Source organism: Garra rufa, chromosome 16, assembly GCF_049309525.1.
Source record: "Garra rufa chromosome 16, GarRuf1.0, whole genome shotgun sequence".
Taxonomy (NCBI): domain Eukaryota; kingdom Metazoa; phylum Chordata; class Actinopteri; order Cypriniformes; family Cyprinidae; genus Garra; species Garra rufa.
In genome coordinates this window covers 5,414,307-5,430,681 of record NC_133376.1, presented here as the reverse complement: position 1 = coordinate 5,430,681, position 16,375 = coordinate 5,414,307, and the positions used below count along the sequence as shown (strand labels likewise).

The window sequence follows — 16,375 nt, the reverse complement described above, 5'->3', positions numbered from 1 at the left end:
ATTATCAAACAACTGTGGATATTTTTGGAAAGAAGAATGAGAAGTCAATTCCCTTCTTCAGTGTCTCAAGTGGCAGATGTTCTGACAGATGACATTCCACAGACTATTTAAAAGTTGTATGAATCTATTCTATGAGGGTTAAAATATGACGTCACACGTCACCATTTATGGGTTCAAACGCTCCCTCAGATCCCAAAATCAAACAACAATATACACTAAATTTCTGTAGCATTCCCAAAAAAGCGAGATCCTATAGTGTTTATCTCTGTACTGAAATGTCAGTTGGCGAGACAGTAATTAATCTTTTCTGAAACATTAAAAAATTGGAGTCTAGGATGCCACAAGCCTAGAGACTGTTGCCTACACTCTGAGTTTTTTTAAACTTTAAAAAAAAAAAAAAAAACTTTTAAAAAGGATGAATAGTGCTCATAAATTGCTACTGAGATTTTCACTTGAAACTAGTGACGGCTTGGACCCAGATACAGTATAACAAACAAATAAAGGCAAATGGTGGCAAAACTCCTTAATAAAGAAATATTTTCCAGGTGTTCACATTATTTTGTCCAGCCCATGAATGTTTACATTATATAACTTTAAAGATGATTAGCTAATATACTTTAAAACAAAACTTTGATTTATATTTAGGCATATTTAACAGCTCAAATATTTACTAAAGAAACTCTTATAACAATATCTTTCTGAAAAATGAGACGGACTTCTGATGAATAATTAAAAATGAGAGATTTGCATTACAAGCCTAGGAACAAAGAATACTTTGCTAATGGAAACTGCAAAAAAGGTCAATTAGATGGAGATACAAACAAAATGTCCTTCTTTATTTTTGTGGTATCTGCATGATAGCTTTATGGTATGACAGAGAAAATACCACTGTTAAATATCATGATAAAGTCTTAATTTCCTGACAGAAAGCCAAATTTATTCATTTGAATGCATTTTTTGTTACAATGCATATGGACCTATATCATGTTTCCTGGCATGCACCTATTAAACCTCTCTGATGCAAAATCAAAGCCAAATGATGCAGAAAACGTAAGCATTTTGCTAAACATGTCAAGTTCTGTCTTACTTGTGGTTTAAATATGATCTATCACCACATGGTTTGCTCACTTTGAACTAGAAAGATTGAGTTGCCTACATGCTGACTTGAAAAGATTTATGACAAACATTACGCAGCTCACAGTGTGAGCGGTCACTTCTTATCCACAGCGTTTCTCATTTACTCTCCCCAGATGTGATGATGACACACAAAAAAGAAAAAAAACCAGCAGTACTGTGCTCAATGGACCTGGGTTTAACTCTCCACTGCACACAGCAAAAATATTCGTAAGGATGTTTGACTTATGCAAGCATACTTTCTGCCAAAATATAGACACAGCCCATAGACACAGCTGGAAGGCACCAAGGAATGAGCCGAATCAGAGACACTTGGAAGGTATCTGATAGCAGATTTACATGGGGCTTAGAGATATTAAGGCAGCATTCTGAAATCATCCAGCGTAAGCTGAAGATTCAATGCTAAATTGCCATGATACGGTGATGGACTGTGTGCCAGATCTTTTCCATATGGACATACATTTCTTTCACAAGGATGCTGTGTGTAGCAGTCGTCTGGGGCGCTGACTGTTAACCTGTCAGTGTGATATATGACTAGAGTAATACATAAGCAGTTAGCAGGGGTTAACCCCTAGGCAGAGACAGATGAGGGCACATACTGTATCGCATGTTTGTAATTCAAAGCACACTGCAATAGATACTGGATGTGTGCAGTGGTTAGATACATCCTTATTGTTCTTTTTTGGTGTTGGGTATGAAACACAACTGGAGGCTAAATAAATCCCTGTATTAAAATTGCACTAAATTCTTCAAAGTGGCCTTATCATGTCAACCAAGATGGAATTTTGGGCCACAGAAGTCAGACAGAAGTGACAGTTCTGTTATTCAGAGTTGAATGTGAGCATGAGTTATGATATTCCCTGAGATATTGCACTCTAAAAAACACTTTGTTAAAACAACCCAGCGCTGGGTGAAATTTGGACAAACCCCAGCGACTTTTGTTTTGACCCAGCAGTTGGATTAAATGTTTAACCCAAACTTCTGGGTAGTTTTATTTAACTCAACTATTTAAAAATATTATATGGCTATTAAAGGGGTCATCAGATGCCCATTTTCCACAAGTTTATATGATTCTTTAGGGTCTTAATGAAAAGTCTATAATATACTTGGTTAAAAATTCTCAATAGTAGTGTAAAAAAAACACCCGTTTACATTGTCAAAATCAGCTCTGCAAAAAACTCATTTTATTGCATGGTCCCTTTAAATGCAAATGAGCTCTGCTCGCCCCGCCCCTCTCTGATGTGGGATTATGAGCTGTAATGTTTACTTTAGCCGCATTTAGCCGCATTTAGCTGCATTTAGCCACGTTTAGCAGCGAAACTTGCCAACAAGCACATTATTAAGAAAGGCTGTTTGCAAAGATGCATAAAAAACCCTTATACTCACTTCTGCTGTGGGTGAAGCTGCATCAAAAATGATTCGCACAAACATAGACGCATATCTAGATCGGGATCGATGCTTTCTTTTTTAAAAATGAAAGTAATGCTATCCTCTGTGTCTTCAGCGGCTCAGATGTCGGGAGTAAATGACGACTGCGATGTTCATTATTACATCCAACAACAGAACACCTCAATCGCTCAATCTGAGACATTCTTGTCTTCCCCTGCACCTGAGTCACACAATGGCGATCGGAGTCGGACTGTTTCAGCTCGGTGAGGGCGGGTCTAAGGTAAGGCGCTCATGTCAATCAACTATCGTGGGCCAAGAAGCTAAGAATGACCTGATTTTAAAAAGGGGATATTACTTTTAAAAATTAAAAAAAATACCACTGGGTGGATTTTTATCATTGTATGGTGTGCCAACACACATTAATGTTCAAACAACATGTAAAAGTGAGTTTTGCTTCCGATGACCCCTTTAAAATAAACACTAAATAGGTTGTTAATTAAAAATCAGACATGAGCACTAGAGGCATCAGCAGTAATTAAAAGGTTAACATTTATTAATAATCTTTTTTTATGTTAAAATGTTCAACTTATTAATAAATCTTCATTTATTGAACATATTAATAAATGTTCATTTTCAACTTGTTTTAGGTTAATTTTAAGCAAGAAATATATTATTTTTTAAGCAATAATTGAGTTAAACAAAACTACGCATACATTTAACCCTGCATATTTTAAAGGGAATAACTGGGATGGGCAACTGACTAAGTGATTTATGCAGCTAATTATGTATTTTTTAAATTAAATAATATTTATTTGTTCATTAACTGAAAAACTGTTTAAAACTATAGATCTTCAAGTTTAAAAGCTATTTAAAACTTAGAAACTTCCAGCCTGACAAAGTTATTTTTTGAGCCAACCAACTAAACCACTTTAAATCAGGTTATGTTGTTTTTTTCAGCAAGGTAACTGGATGATTGGAAAATTGTGCTGGTGGCAATATTTTTTCAAAATATTATGTTGCTTCTTGCACATTTTGCGACACTTTCTTCAATGAGTGGTGCAAAAACACATTCAGTTAATCCAAAACAGATCAGAATCTGAATCAAAAAGAGCTTTATTGCCTAATGTGCTTACACACACAAGGAATTTGTTTTGGTGACTAGATACAGATAACAAAATAAACAAGTGATTAAAATTAACTGAATTAAGATGAACATGAAAATGGCAAAGTTTTATTATGTTGTTTGTTTTACGTATTACAGAATGTTTTTCAGAAATGAAATGCTTGGTGGAGATAAAGAGTTAATGCTCTATCGTGTTTGAAACTAACGTACCAAACAAAATGTTAAGAGAAGCATGAGTTCATAATTTAGCATTGTACTATGGAACTGGAAAAAAATAATATGTTTTTATTCATCAGTAATCCGCCCGTGACCATACTTTGTGTAAAAAAAATACAAGTTAGTGTTTTATTGTTTTTCTAATGAGCCTCTGTTGTAATTGCACAGGGCAGACAGCAGGTTGCAGATTAACTGGAATGCAAAATTCAAAAGGAAGATGAAAATAATTACAGAAGTTACACTAAAAGCTGTGTTACATCTGGGTAGTATATCTGAGCAGTGGAGTCACATACTAGAATTCATAGGTTTTGTTTTTCTCTCTCACTGCTGTCAACTGAAAATCACAATTGTACTCCAGTTATAGATATGTGGTTTGCAGAATATTCTGTTTCCTGAGTAAAGTGAGACTTTGGTGCATCCATTAGTGACAGTTAAGCAACTCTGAATGTGAGCTGCTGAGTATTTTGGGAAGTAGCATGTCTGTGGAAAAATTGTGCACTCAGGAGCAAAGAGGAGTAATTGTGGCACTTTAGGGCACGCATGCTGGATTGTTATTCACTGTGGGACATATAACACAGAGAAATAAAGCCTTCAAAGGTAGTCATGTGGCAAAAGTCTTTTCCCTTTTGCTCTGAGGACGGAAACATGGAGCCTTTGATAGGCAAATGCATTTTTTTTCTTATCCAGTAAATTTCCTGTTTTCCTGCTTGGCTTTTCATTTCACAATTTCCTTTAGTGAAACATAACAGTGTAATGTTGCATTTGTTGTTCTATCTCTCTATCTATCTATCTATCTATCTATCTATCTATCTATCTATCTATCTATCTATCTATCTATCATTCTATCTATTGTCAACAGGGTCAGATCACATCATCCCAGTCAGACAGTGGGCCACAGGGCCTGAAATAGCCGAATGTCCGGCCTACAACTGGAGGGCAGCTAGGCCACGGAACAGACCTCCTCCCTGGACTGAGGAGTCAGCATCCCGCTGCTCCCCGTGGAGGACGGTGGTCAAGCCCCGGGAGGGGATGTGCATGCACATTAAAACATGAGTGAAGGAGAAAAAGCTGGATGTAGTTCCTCTGTCCTCTAGAGCCAAGGCCAGGGACACGCTTTGATTCCGCTGTCACCCGTCGGGAGAGGATGAGATCCAAAAATGTGACTGTATGTCCTTTCATGCATGTCTATCTGCCTACTTGTGGCCTTCCTTTTTCCTGGCTGGGATTTGGGGTGAGGTCAGGATGTTGTGGGTGGGGGGAGACATCTGTGTGGGTTTCCTACATGTCGCTTTCTCATCCCTTACTAGTATTTCCTGTACCTGTGGAGGCTGCCAACAGGACGTTGTCTTCTTTCCACTGCATCGTCTCGTTTTCTATCATCACTGTCATTCAGAAACAATTTTCCCCATTTAGCTCTACGGGAAGAGCTGTTTCTACCAATAATGACACAGTAGGAGTCCTTGGTATGAATCAAAGCTCAGCTGAAAGTACAATCAAATCAGCCAAGATGTTTAGGCCAGGGTCATTATCTAATTGCAGCTATTATAAATCTGCTGATGCAATGATGCAGACACAGAAATGGGTATCATGAGATTAAACATGCCAATATGGAATCGGTCTATGGAGGCTACGGAAACACCGGTGGTCCTCTTTCCCATGAACCCTCACTGACCTCCAATGGCAGACCATGCCATAGCGCTGACCAGAGAAACCTAACACTTGTTACTCCTCATAGCACAGCGTGAAATATTGCCATAGGCCATGGAGCTCACACCAATTATGATGACACTGAGCCTAAACCAATAAGCCTCCACTGAGGCCCCTCAAGAAGGGTCTCAATTTAAAGTGAAAACACAGTATATAACCTGATGACAAGCCCTTTAAACACTAACCAAATAACAGGCTGAAAGTCTATCAGCGAATTCTGCTTGTATAGTAAGTGATATAACAGAAGTGATTTCATGAAAATAATCTCTGCAGCTCCTAAACCCGAAAAAAAATCTAAATAATAGTAAAAGTGAGGCTTCATTTTTTAATCTCACTGCTCCCATAGCTAGGAAGATCAAAATATTAAGAAATTTCACAGAAACCCCAACCTCCATATACAGTAAAACGATTATCAATTAGCACAGCAAATGTGAAACACATTTCTAAAAGTCTTGACATAAAGCCCTCTTCCGAGTTTTGAAATATGGTTTTACGATTACACCTTTAAAGAGTCCTGCAGTCGTATTTTATATTACGAACACCCTGGAGAGCTGACAGTGAAATATTTGTTTGGCCAACACATGGGGTTTAATCAGTGGAATCTCTAGACAGTCATTTTCATTATATGAAACACTACAGATACTGCCCTGAAATCAGTGTTGCTGCCAACAAATGTCTCATGCTGTTCCGGAATAAATCTGTATGTGACACATACATCATAATGCAAATGACAAATCTTCAAATGTAGCTGACTGATAACAGGCTATATCACTTTTGCTCTGGCAAACGCTGGTTACACGAAAAGCTATGTTGCTTAAAAGGATTTTAGCAGTTTGCATTTTAGCACAGACACAGCACTTGTTATGACAAAGCAGTCAAACACAGGGTCACCAAGCTGCCATATGGTTTTCATTTATGCAATGTTTTAATGCAGACATCTATAAGTGGGGCTCTTATAGCTGTAGATTCCCAGAATTTAGAGAAAGCTCATCCTTCTGCCAAAGTCTTCACCCGAGGTGCTGCTATTTGATGTGTAACCAGCCAACACACTGGAGGAATGAGTTTTCCAACCTTTCCGATTTCACTATATGACACCTGCACTCACTGAGACTCTTGATCTCTTTATTGGGGGATTCACAGCAAAGTGAACTTCTCTTTCTTCCACCACCATGAAACTTAGATTTGAGACTTGTGCAGAAAAAAAGGGTGTTTCTGTTGTCTCAAACAGCTCACTATTATGATTGGCTGATACATTACCCCCTGACTGAGGGTCTGGTTTCAGAGGTGTTCTGTTGGAATAAAACTGTGTACATAAGAAATACCAAAGCAAAAAAAAGAATAATAATAATAATAATAATAATATGCAGGATATCAATAACCAGGAAATGCCATGAAGCTTAACGTCAAAATAAAAACAAGACCTTGTATCTGTAAGAAGACATGAAAGAAAGCAATCATTGCTCAATCACCATTTCTCAAAAACAACAGCAGTTTATAAAACATATCTGATGGCTTCTTTAAAGCTGAACACGTCTGTGTAGCATTAAACTGGAATTGGAAGTGGATCTCATCAAGACCAATTAACATCCATTGAACAGGCAAGAATAAAGACAAGGCTCCCTCTAGTGATATATATCATACTCTTTTTGACAAAGAAAGATGTAATCAAACTCAAGACAATGCAATGTGAATAGAAGCAATGCACTGAACTGTAATTAGCATTTGCATAGCCTAATTAATGACCAGTTATGGTCAATTCGGAAAGAAAAGAATGTGATTGCACTAAAGGCACGAAAATATCAACAATAAAAAAATCATATTTGATTAAAAGAATTGAATGAATCGTCAGTGCATGATTCTGTACATTTCTGTGTGCATTTGTTTCTGCGGGATTTGTTTATGATTGGCATTAATTTGGAGTTTTTTTTCACAAAATGAATCTAAGGATAATGATGAACAATAATCAGGAAAGAGCTGATACACATATGAAAACACTTGCATGAATAATACAGAACTGAACCAATATTTCACAGCATTAACAAGAAGCGCCTACACTAACTTTCAGAGAGTTTACACTGATTAGAACGCGACAAAATTTGAATGGACATTTACGACGAACTTTCGCGCGCTATAAGTTTTGACAACTTCGTTATTCATAATATGAACGTTCTACTTTTTCTGCGTTTGTATAAACGCCAGCGTTTAAATTTTTCCGCGTTCTATTAAAAGGACAGATTTAGAAGTGTTCACGAAAATGCGTTCTCACCTGAGAAAAAGGGAATCCCAATCCAAATCCGACAGAAAAACGTAAAATCTCTCTTCATTTCCAGGTTTCCAGTCCTCCGGGGTTTTAGATATTCTAGCAAACCCGCGTGTTTTCTGATGTAATTGAATAAAGCGAGCAGAAGCACCTCAGATTCATGTGAAACCCAAAGAAGCGTCTCTGAAAGAGGATGCGCCACAGGACGACGGGAATAAAACGCTCTTTTTCCTGTTGAAATGAGAATCCTGAAGTTCTGAATGGATTTACAATCATTTCCTTTTCCTCTGACTCACTCATCTGCCGCTTTTCGTTCATAAACGCCTGTGTGTCCTCCTCAGTAATAATACTATTACTCCCCCAGTCTGAAGTGTCACATAAAGTGTCTGGCCCCTGTGCTTTAAAGTTTAAACTGACAATGCATTTGCACACAGTACATATATCCCTCTAAGGACCAGCAGTTAATTTGTGTCCACTATAGTGGACATATGTTTTCTGTTAATATCACTGACAGCATAAATCCAATGGTCTTAAATCTTAAAATCCTGAATTTTTTGTGGCACCAATTGATTGAGAATGTCTAAATATAAAAAGCTTGGATTCATGAGTATATCTGCAGTGATCTGAATAGGTAACATCTCAAATGTGAATTGCCCTACAGGTGTGATAAGTCCTTTGTCAAACATCCAGACCATGACAAGATGATTAAACAACTGAACTTTACATCCCAATGACTATTTTAAACATACTCAGATAATTTCCAGAAGGTTTCAAACATAATCCATGAGATCATTACACAGTGTCATTATGCATTGCTTGAATTGTTTTAAATGATGTTTTTAAAATGAACAGCATTATTGAAATGTAAGGCACCATCTGAAACAATAACTCAATGAAGCAGCAGGCGACTGGTAAAACATAACCAGGGACCGGCAGCAATCAGACCTACAGCATGGACTAAAATTCCAACAAGTGAGAAATGCTGTCAGTATTTTTTTTGTGCATATGGCAAGCCATGTTAACATTTAATCCTTAAAATTTACTATACTTATGCTACTAGTAAGGAAGCGCGGGCACCTAACCTAACACTTCTTGATTTTCTCAGTTTGTGTAAATCCATGTGTTTAGAGTATAATTACACTGTAAACAAAATCTGTAGAAATTACAGTATTACTGGCAGCTGGTTGCCAGTAACTTACTGTAGATTTAAATTTATGCTATTTACTGGCAACAGTTTGTTCAAAGTTAATTGAACATTAAACATTAACAAGTCTTTATCTTTACAGAATAAAACTAAAATAACAGCCTCATGCAAAGCATTCTGGGAACCAAAATCTGAAGGAAAAAAACAGAAAAAGGTTGATGAAGGTTTCTGGTTCCCAGAATGCTTTGCAGTAGGTTGTTATTTTATAGTTTTATTCTGTAAAGACAAAGACTTGTTAATGTTTAATGTTCATTTAACTTTGAACAAACTGTTGCCAGAAAATAACATAAATTAAAAATCTACAGTAAGTTACTGGCAACCAGCTGCAGAACTACAGCAAATTTTTTACAGTGTATTTATCTGCATTAATTTCACACTTGTCTAGCACAAATATGTCTCTTTGTTTCATAAAAGTTTATAGGGGAGCTTGGGGCAAAAACTAACATGGGGTTCATTGTAACACACGTTGTTTAAATATTTCCAAACATGCTAGCACAACCAAATTTATGATATTTACTAGTTGCCATATCAACACTATATAGAGAAAAAAAGTGCATCAAAATTCAAAAATCATTAGAAGATATTAATGAATATGTATTTTAGCATAATAAAACTATTCTATTGTTTTAGCAGCATCTGTTTTTTTAATCAGTTTAGATGGGGCAGGCAGATGAGGAACATTGTAACACTGCGTTACAATGTGCCAAGCTATTATTAGAACTATATTCTATGACTTTAGCAATGTAGTTTACACTATTTACTTTATGGATTTTAATCCACAAAACTACAAAAACAGCTGAATATAGACTAACAGTTAATGTTTGTCTGAATATCTTTCATCTATTTTCCCACATTGTTTTGAACTACAGTATACTGTAAAGCTGTGTCTTGCGATCAGGGCCGTCCCAAGAATGGTTGCAATGTGATCATTGTCAAACTCCAAAATGATCCTTTTTAAATACTTAAAAATGCCAGTATTTTATTTGAAAAGTTAATCATTTTATTAGATCACATAACATTTTAAGCTGTCATATGGTGTTGTTACAATGTACCCCACCTATGGGGTTTCTTTTGTGGTAAATAAAAGATTCAAAAGATTTTTGAATTTTGGCACACTTTTTCTCTATATAGTGTTGATATGGCAACTAGTATATATCATAAATTTGCTAGCATGTGTGGAAATATTTGAACAACGCATGTCACAATTAACCCTGCGTTAACAAGACTGTACAACAGCTTAAAATGTTATCTGATCTGATAAAAATATAGGCAAGACAAACTAAAAATAATATAAATTATTAACTTTTTTTCAAATAAAATAATGCCGTTTTTTAAGAATTAATAATAATCTAATTTTGGAGTTTGATAATGAACACATTGCAGCCATGAAGGCCTGATCGCAAGACACATCTATACAGTATAGATAAAATGAAAACTAAAACTGAGATGAAAAATGACCTTCTGCCAGAAATGTTTTTTTGCTATGGTAAAATAAATATTCTGTAATATCTTCAAAAGATTTTAGAATTTAAGTACACTTTTTTCTCTATATAGTGTTGTTATGACAACTAGTAAATACCATAAATGTGGTTATGCTAGCATGTGTGGAAATGTTTAAACCATGTGTGTTACAACTAACCCTGTGTTAGTTTGTGCCCCGCTCTCCCTTACTTATTAGATAGTAGTATCAATTCCACAGTACTTATTCATTTGCAGCTAGTTCTTCCTAATGCTTCTTTTTTTAAAGATATTGGCACTCATTTATTTTAAGGAATTTTAAAAACTCTTTAAAAAAGCACAATCTCCTGTGGTGGATCTCCTGGGTATTGTGGTTGTTTGACTGGTGTGCATGAACTGGTTTCTAAATCTACTTGTCTGCCAATAATCAAATGGGTCAAGTACAAACAAACAAATAAATAAATATTAAATATATTAAAATATTAATATTAAACATATATCTTTTCTTGTGTTTTCATGCTATCCAAGTAGCAAGACAAGCTAACATACAAAGCCACTTACAGTGCCTTGTAAATGTTTTTTTACATTTAGTTTTGTTGCAGCATTATGTTAAACTGCTTTAAATTACTTTTTTTTTCACATCAGTCTACATCTCATACACCATAATGACAAAGCACAAAACAGGTTTGAAACAACTTTACAAATTTATTAGAAATAAAATACTGAAAAGATCCCGTTGCATAAGTATTCATACCCTTTTCTGGGACAACCGAAATTTAGCTCAGGAGCATTCATATTGCTTCTAGATGTTACTACACTTCGAGTGGAGTTAAACTGTGGCAAATTCATTTGAATGAGTATGATTTAGAAAGGCACACACCTCTCAGAAAAGGTCTAACAGCTGAAAATGCATATCAGAGCAAAAACCAAGTCCTGAGGTCAAGATAACTGTAAGCAGTTGAGCTCAGTGTAGAGCTCACCTGTAGAGCTCAGTGACAGACTTGCGTTAAAGGCAATGATCTAGGGAAGAGTTCAGAAAAAAAAATCTGCTGCATTGAAGGTTCACAGAAGCATGTAGCCTCCATTATCCATAAACTTATCCATAAAATTATACAAATACTTTCTCACTAGTTTCTTACGAGGTTGAAGATATCTCCAAATAAACGTAGTAATTATTCTGTTTTTTATATTGTTTATTAATTTCTGGCTATTAATTATTTAAGTAGTGATCTTTTTTTAATTAAATATTAATAGTAAGTATTTATCATATTCTAGTACTTATTTATTAAATACTACTACTTTTCATTAAATTCCAGTACTTGTTTAATAGATAGTAGTAATTCATTCAAGTACTTGTACTTATTTAATAAACACTCGTTTGTAATTGTTACTACACTCTTAAAAATAAAGGTGCTTCACAATGCCATAGAAGAATCTTTTTTGTCTAAATGGTTCTAAATGTTTATATGTTCTTGTTACCATTGTAATACATACTTGTCAAAAGTGAACAGCTGATGTCTGAATGACAGATCTTTTAAAAAGGCACTTTTGTTTACTTATGTGGTCCTCAATATAAGGGAAAATGAGACACAAGTACAATGAAAGTAATTTTAAGATGTTTCCTATCATTTTAAATCAGAATATATCTATGACAAAGGGTTATGAAAATATGACTTATAAAAAAGTGTTTCTGTGGCTCAATTTGCCCGGGTTAAGGGTAAGTTGACCCGGATAAAATAAACCATCTGGGTAAAAAATGACCATCTGACTGAATCTGTTTCAAACCCATGTATAACTTTAAAGATAATTTACCTTTTAAAACTTTTAAACTTAATAATCATATTTTATTTTACAAACAGTCATAGTTATTTTATCAAAGCTAACCTAAACAAAACAAAACTAATGTTTCATTTTCAACCTTTAATTGTTTGCATTTCTGAAACAATATATTGAACACCATAAGTCAAAAAATTCTTTCTGCAAAGTTGAACCGGCCATTAGGGACTACAGGTGGGAAGATGCACAGATGCACTTTTACACTGTTCCTATCAAACAAACTACTGTACAAATAATAACGGTGTGTTTATATATGATAAACTAAACCAGTTTCGTAATATTTATACTTCAGAGATTTAACTTAACTTCAGTGTCTTATGGTGGAGTAAGTTAAAGTGCTGGCTCAACTTACCCCACATCATTTGGCTCACTTCGCCCCATAGCTGGCATTTTGGATAAAAAAAATAACTGGCTAACTTATGCCAGCTAATAATGATATGCATGGTTTTATGTGTTGATAAATCACCTATAGCCATTATACAGTATCTGTTATGCTAAAATTTCAATTTGACAAGCCAACAACAGCTTTTACATTAAACGGGTGTCTTCTACTCCTCCCATGTGTTTCTCTTTTTCACAGTCTGGTGGAAATAATGTGTGATTACAAAATACATGGTCAAATATCAGCAAAAGTGTACAGCTGTCAAGATACAGGGGGTGGGTCAACTTACCCACTGACTCAACTTACCCCACTCTCGAAAAAATAAGCACTATCAGCTAATGAAAGTACAATATTATCCACAAAATACGTAACTAGTAATATGAAAGCAGGTTCTAGTACGTTGAAAGGATTAAATATTAAAACAGCTTGCCATAGTGTGCATGTGTGTTTTCCCAGGCATGCTTTATGTTTGATTTGGCTCATAAAGCATTCATTAGTATGAATGTTATGAAGGGGTGGGGGATTCTCAAGTCATAATGTTACCTGGCACATGTACAAACACTACGCCACTTGCTAATGAACTGACTGAGTTTTTAACAGCCTTAAAAAATAATCAAATGAAAGCATTCTTGACTGGCAGCTGGTTGTCTGGATTAGCTTAAACGGTCAAGCCTAATGCTAATAATTAAACAAAAATGAAAAAAGTTGCATTAAAACTGTTATATTCCATTATTGCAAGTAATCCCTTCAGCAGAACATTCAACCCTGCATCACTCCAGATGGACTGTTCTTGCCGTTTGCATAGGAAAATATGCTAAATAGCAAATAAACAAGACTTGATTTCTCTTTGAATGCAGTTCGTGCATACTGGAACAGGTTGCAATTAGTAGTTATGACTCATTGCTTTTAACAGCGGTTGTTAGCTGGCGGGTTGCAATCCAAAAATAGATGGCAGGTCTGTTATAATTGTCTCTCTGGCAGCAGGGGAAAAGTAAGATAGCAAAATCAACATGCTTGTCAAGGTGTTTATAAAGTCTGTGTCCAATCAAACTCAACAGTGTTTTGGCATGAATCCATCTGTCAGTTAGTAGAAGCTAGACAAATTAGACAGCTGCTAATATGTTGAATAAACTGCTTAAAAATAATGATCCAGACTACATTAAATATGGGGTTTGGTATAGTGTTGGATTGTCACTTGATGTCCAGTGAAAATCTATATGCTGAAGCAAGTTAAAGAACCACTGATTCAATCTATCTTTATCTGTTTATATAAATATGGAAGATTGTTTATTTGTTAGTATGTGACCCTCTGACTGTAATGAATAAACAAACATACAGTACATATAATATGTACTAATAACAGTACCAGTGCAATAACTAAAACCCTAAAGTTTTTATAGTATACTAATAGTAATATTAATAATATTAATAACTCGATCGGAACGGAGTCCTTAGCCATCTTTAAGAATCGGCTAAAAACACATCTCTTCCTCTCTAGCACCCTCTATTCTTATTCTATTCTATTCTATTCTAAAAAATAAATAAATTAGACTTTTTAATTGCCTTTTTAGACCCTTTTCATTTACTTACTGCTTGTTTTCTTAAAAAATACTAACACTAGCTTCTCTGTTCTTGTCGTATTATATCTATCTACTTTTTAGGCCTCTAACACTAGCTTGCTTTTTCTCTTTTTTATTCTATCTATCTTCTTTTTATTTATTATATAATTTAAAAACAAAAAACTTGATATGTGTACTGTGTTAGGCTAAATGAGACTTGTCATAGCACTTGCATGTTATTGCTCTTTTGTTGATTTTGATTGCTTCCATTGTCCTCTTTTGTAAGTCACTTTGGATAAAAGTGTCTGCTAAATGTCTAAATGTAAATGTAATAGTAGTTTGTACAGATTAAACTACCAAACAAAGCTATAAAAAGTACTGCCATTTATTACTTATTAATTATTATTATTATTATTATTATTATTATTATTATTGGCCTTTTCCGGTACGCAGCATGAAAGGCGCAGCATTTCCTCTTGCCGGTTCTCTAGAGTCCAGCTCAAGGACTAGACCTTGAAGTGCCATGATTTCTTCTTCCACATCCTGGGGTCAGGAAACACATTACTCCGCTCTCCCGCTCATCAGAAGGAAATGAGACCGTGTCACTCACCACCAGGAATTAACAACACTGCCAAGAACAAGATTCAACAAATTGAATGGCTTGCATACATTTGCAAGCATTACAACAGTCGTGATCTCTGTGTTCAGACGTAGCGTTTTGGAAAACGAGTCAGACTAACCGTAGAGCTTCAGTTCTGACTAATAGTTTTAATGCCAAATTTAATGCTTTTCTTGCACTTTTCCACTTTTGTAAGACATCATTTGTGGACCAATGAAAATTAAACTTTCAGTAACCCATGATAATGTTTGGAAGTGAAAGGCTGCATTTGAACTATAGGTGGAGGGAAAAATCGATTCTCCGATGCATCGCAATTCTCTCTTCAATGATTCTGAATCGATTTTGAATATTTCAGAATTGATTCTGAGCTTGTTTTTCCCCCGCATATGGCACATGTGTGCACTAGAGACGTGGCAGGCTTCATTGCACAGAATTTGCACTGTGAGACACGTGCCCATTGCTTGACAGTGTGTGCTTTCACCCGCCATGTTTTACTTTAGATATGCTTTCATTTATGCCGTTTGGAATGCAGTACTATTAGATGCTCTAAACTCACACACTGACAGACTTTCATGTGCACTGTGTTTGTTCGTCCTAAAGCTTGATTGCGGCTGCGGTTAAATGAACTTGCATTTGCGAATACTTTTATACAAAATTGATGTACACACAAGCTGCGTTTCCATTACAGATTTACGCAAAACTTTGGTGCTATTTAATAATATGGGAGTTTTTGCGTAATTGACGCATTTCCTTTAGGCATATTTTGAAATCGCAATTTTTAATTTGCGCAATTTAAAGGGTAATGGAAACGCAGCTATAGAAACTAGCTGCGTTTCCATTACAGATTTGCGCAAAACTTTGGCACTATTTCATAAATGTCGATTAAAAAGTATTATGAAATGACGGCGTTTCCATTAACTGATGTGATGCGACTAAAACATAATTTTTTACTCTCGCAATAAGTCATGACAACAGATTTTTTGATCTGTAAATGCGGATAAAACGTTTCCATTGCTGTTTTGCAAAATATTCCTTTTTCGAATTGCCTGAAAAACCACCTCATGCCAGCGTAAAAACTTTTTTGCGATATATGGGAGCTTTTGCGCAATTGACGTATTAGGCGTATTTTCAATTCCCAATTTCAATTTGCGCAATTTAAGGGGTAATGGAAACGCAGCTACAGTAGGTTATGTTTTCTGAGCAGGACAAAACATCTGATATATCAAAATAGATCTGCCTTTTAAAGCTGCCACTAGCTGCGTTTCCATTACCCTTTAAATTGCGCAAATTGAAATTGCGAAATTGAAAATACGCCTAATGGAAATGCCTCAATTGTGCAAAAACTGCAATATATCGCAAAAAAAAAAAAAATGTTTATGCTCGCATGAGGTGTTTTTTCAGGCAATTCGAGAAAGGAATATTTCTCAAACAGCACTGGAAACATTTTTTCGCATTTACAGGTCAGTCAATTAAATATAGCCTAAATCG

The 16,375-nt window shown here is 35.4% G+C and overlaps 1 protein-coding gene across 1 annotated transcript in view; it reads right to left on the bottom strand.

Annotated features, from left to right (window-relative positions):
• The window catches only part of LOC141289010 (vascular endothelial growth factor receptor 3-like), a 96,312-nt gene extending 88,371 nt beyond the window's left edge, over positions 1 to 7,941 (bottom strand). The window contains exon 1 of the mRNA XM_073821201.1: positions 7,836 to 7,941. Coding sequence (XP_073677302.1) covers positions 7,836 to 7,893 — 58 coding nt within the window. The 5' untranslated portion in view covers positions 7,894 to 7,941. The remainder of the gene's footprint in view (positions 1 to 7,835) is intronic.
• Positions 7,942 to 16,375: the final 8,434 nt, after the last annotated feature.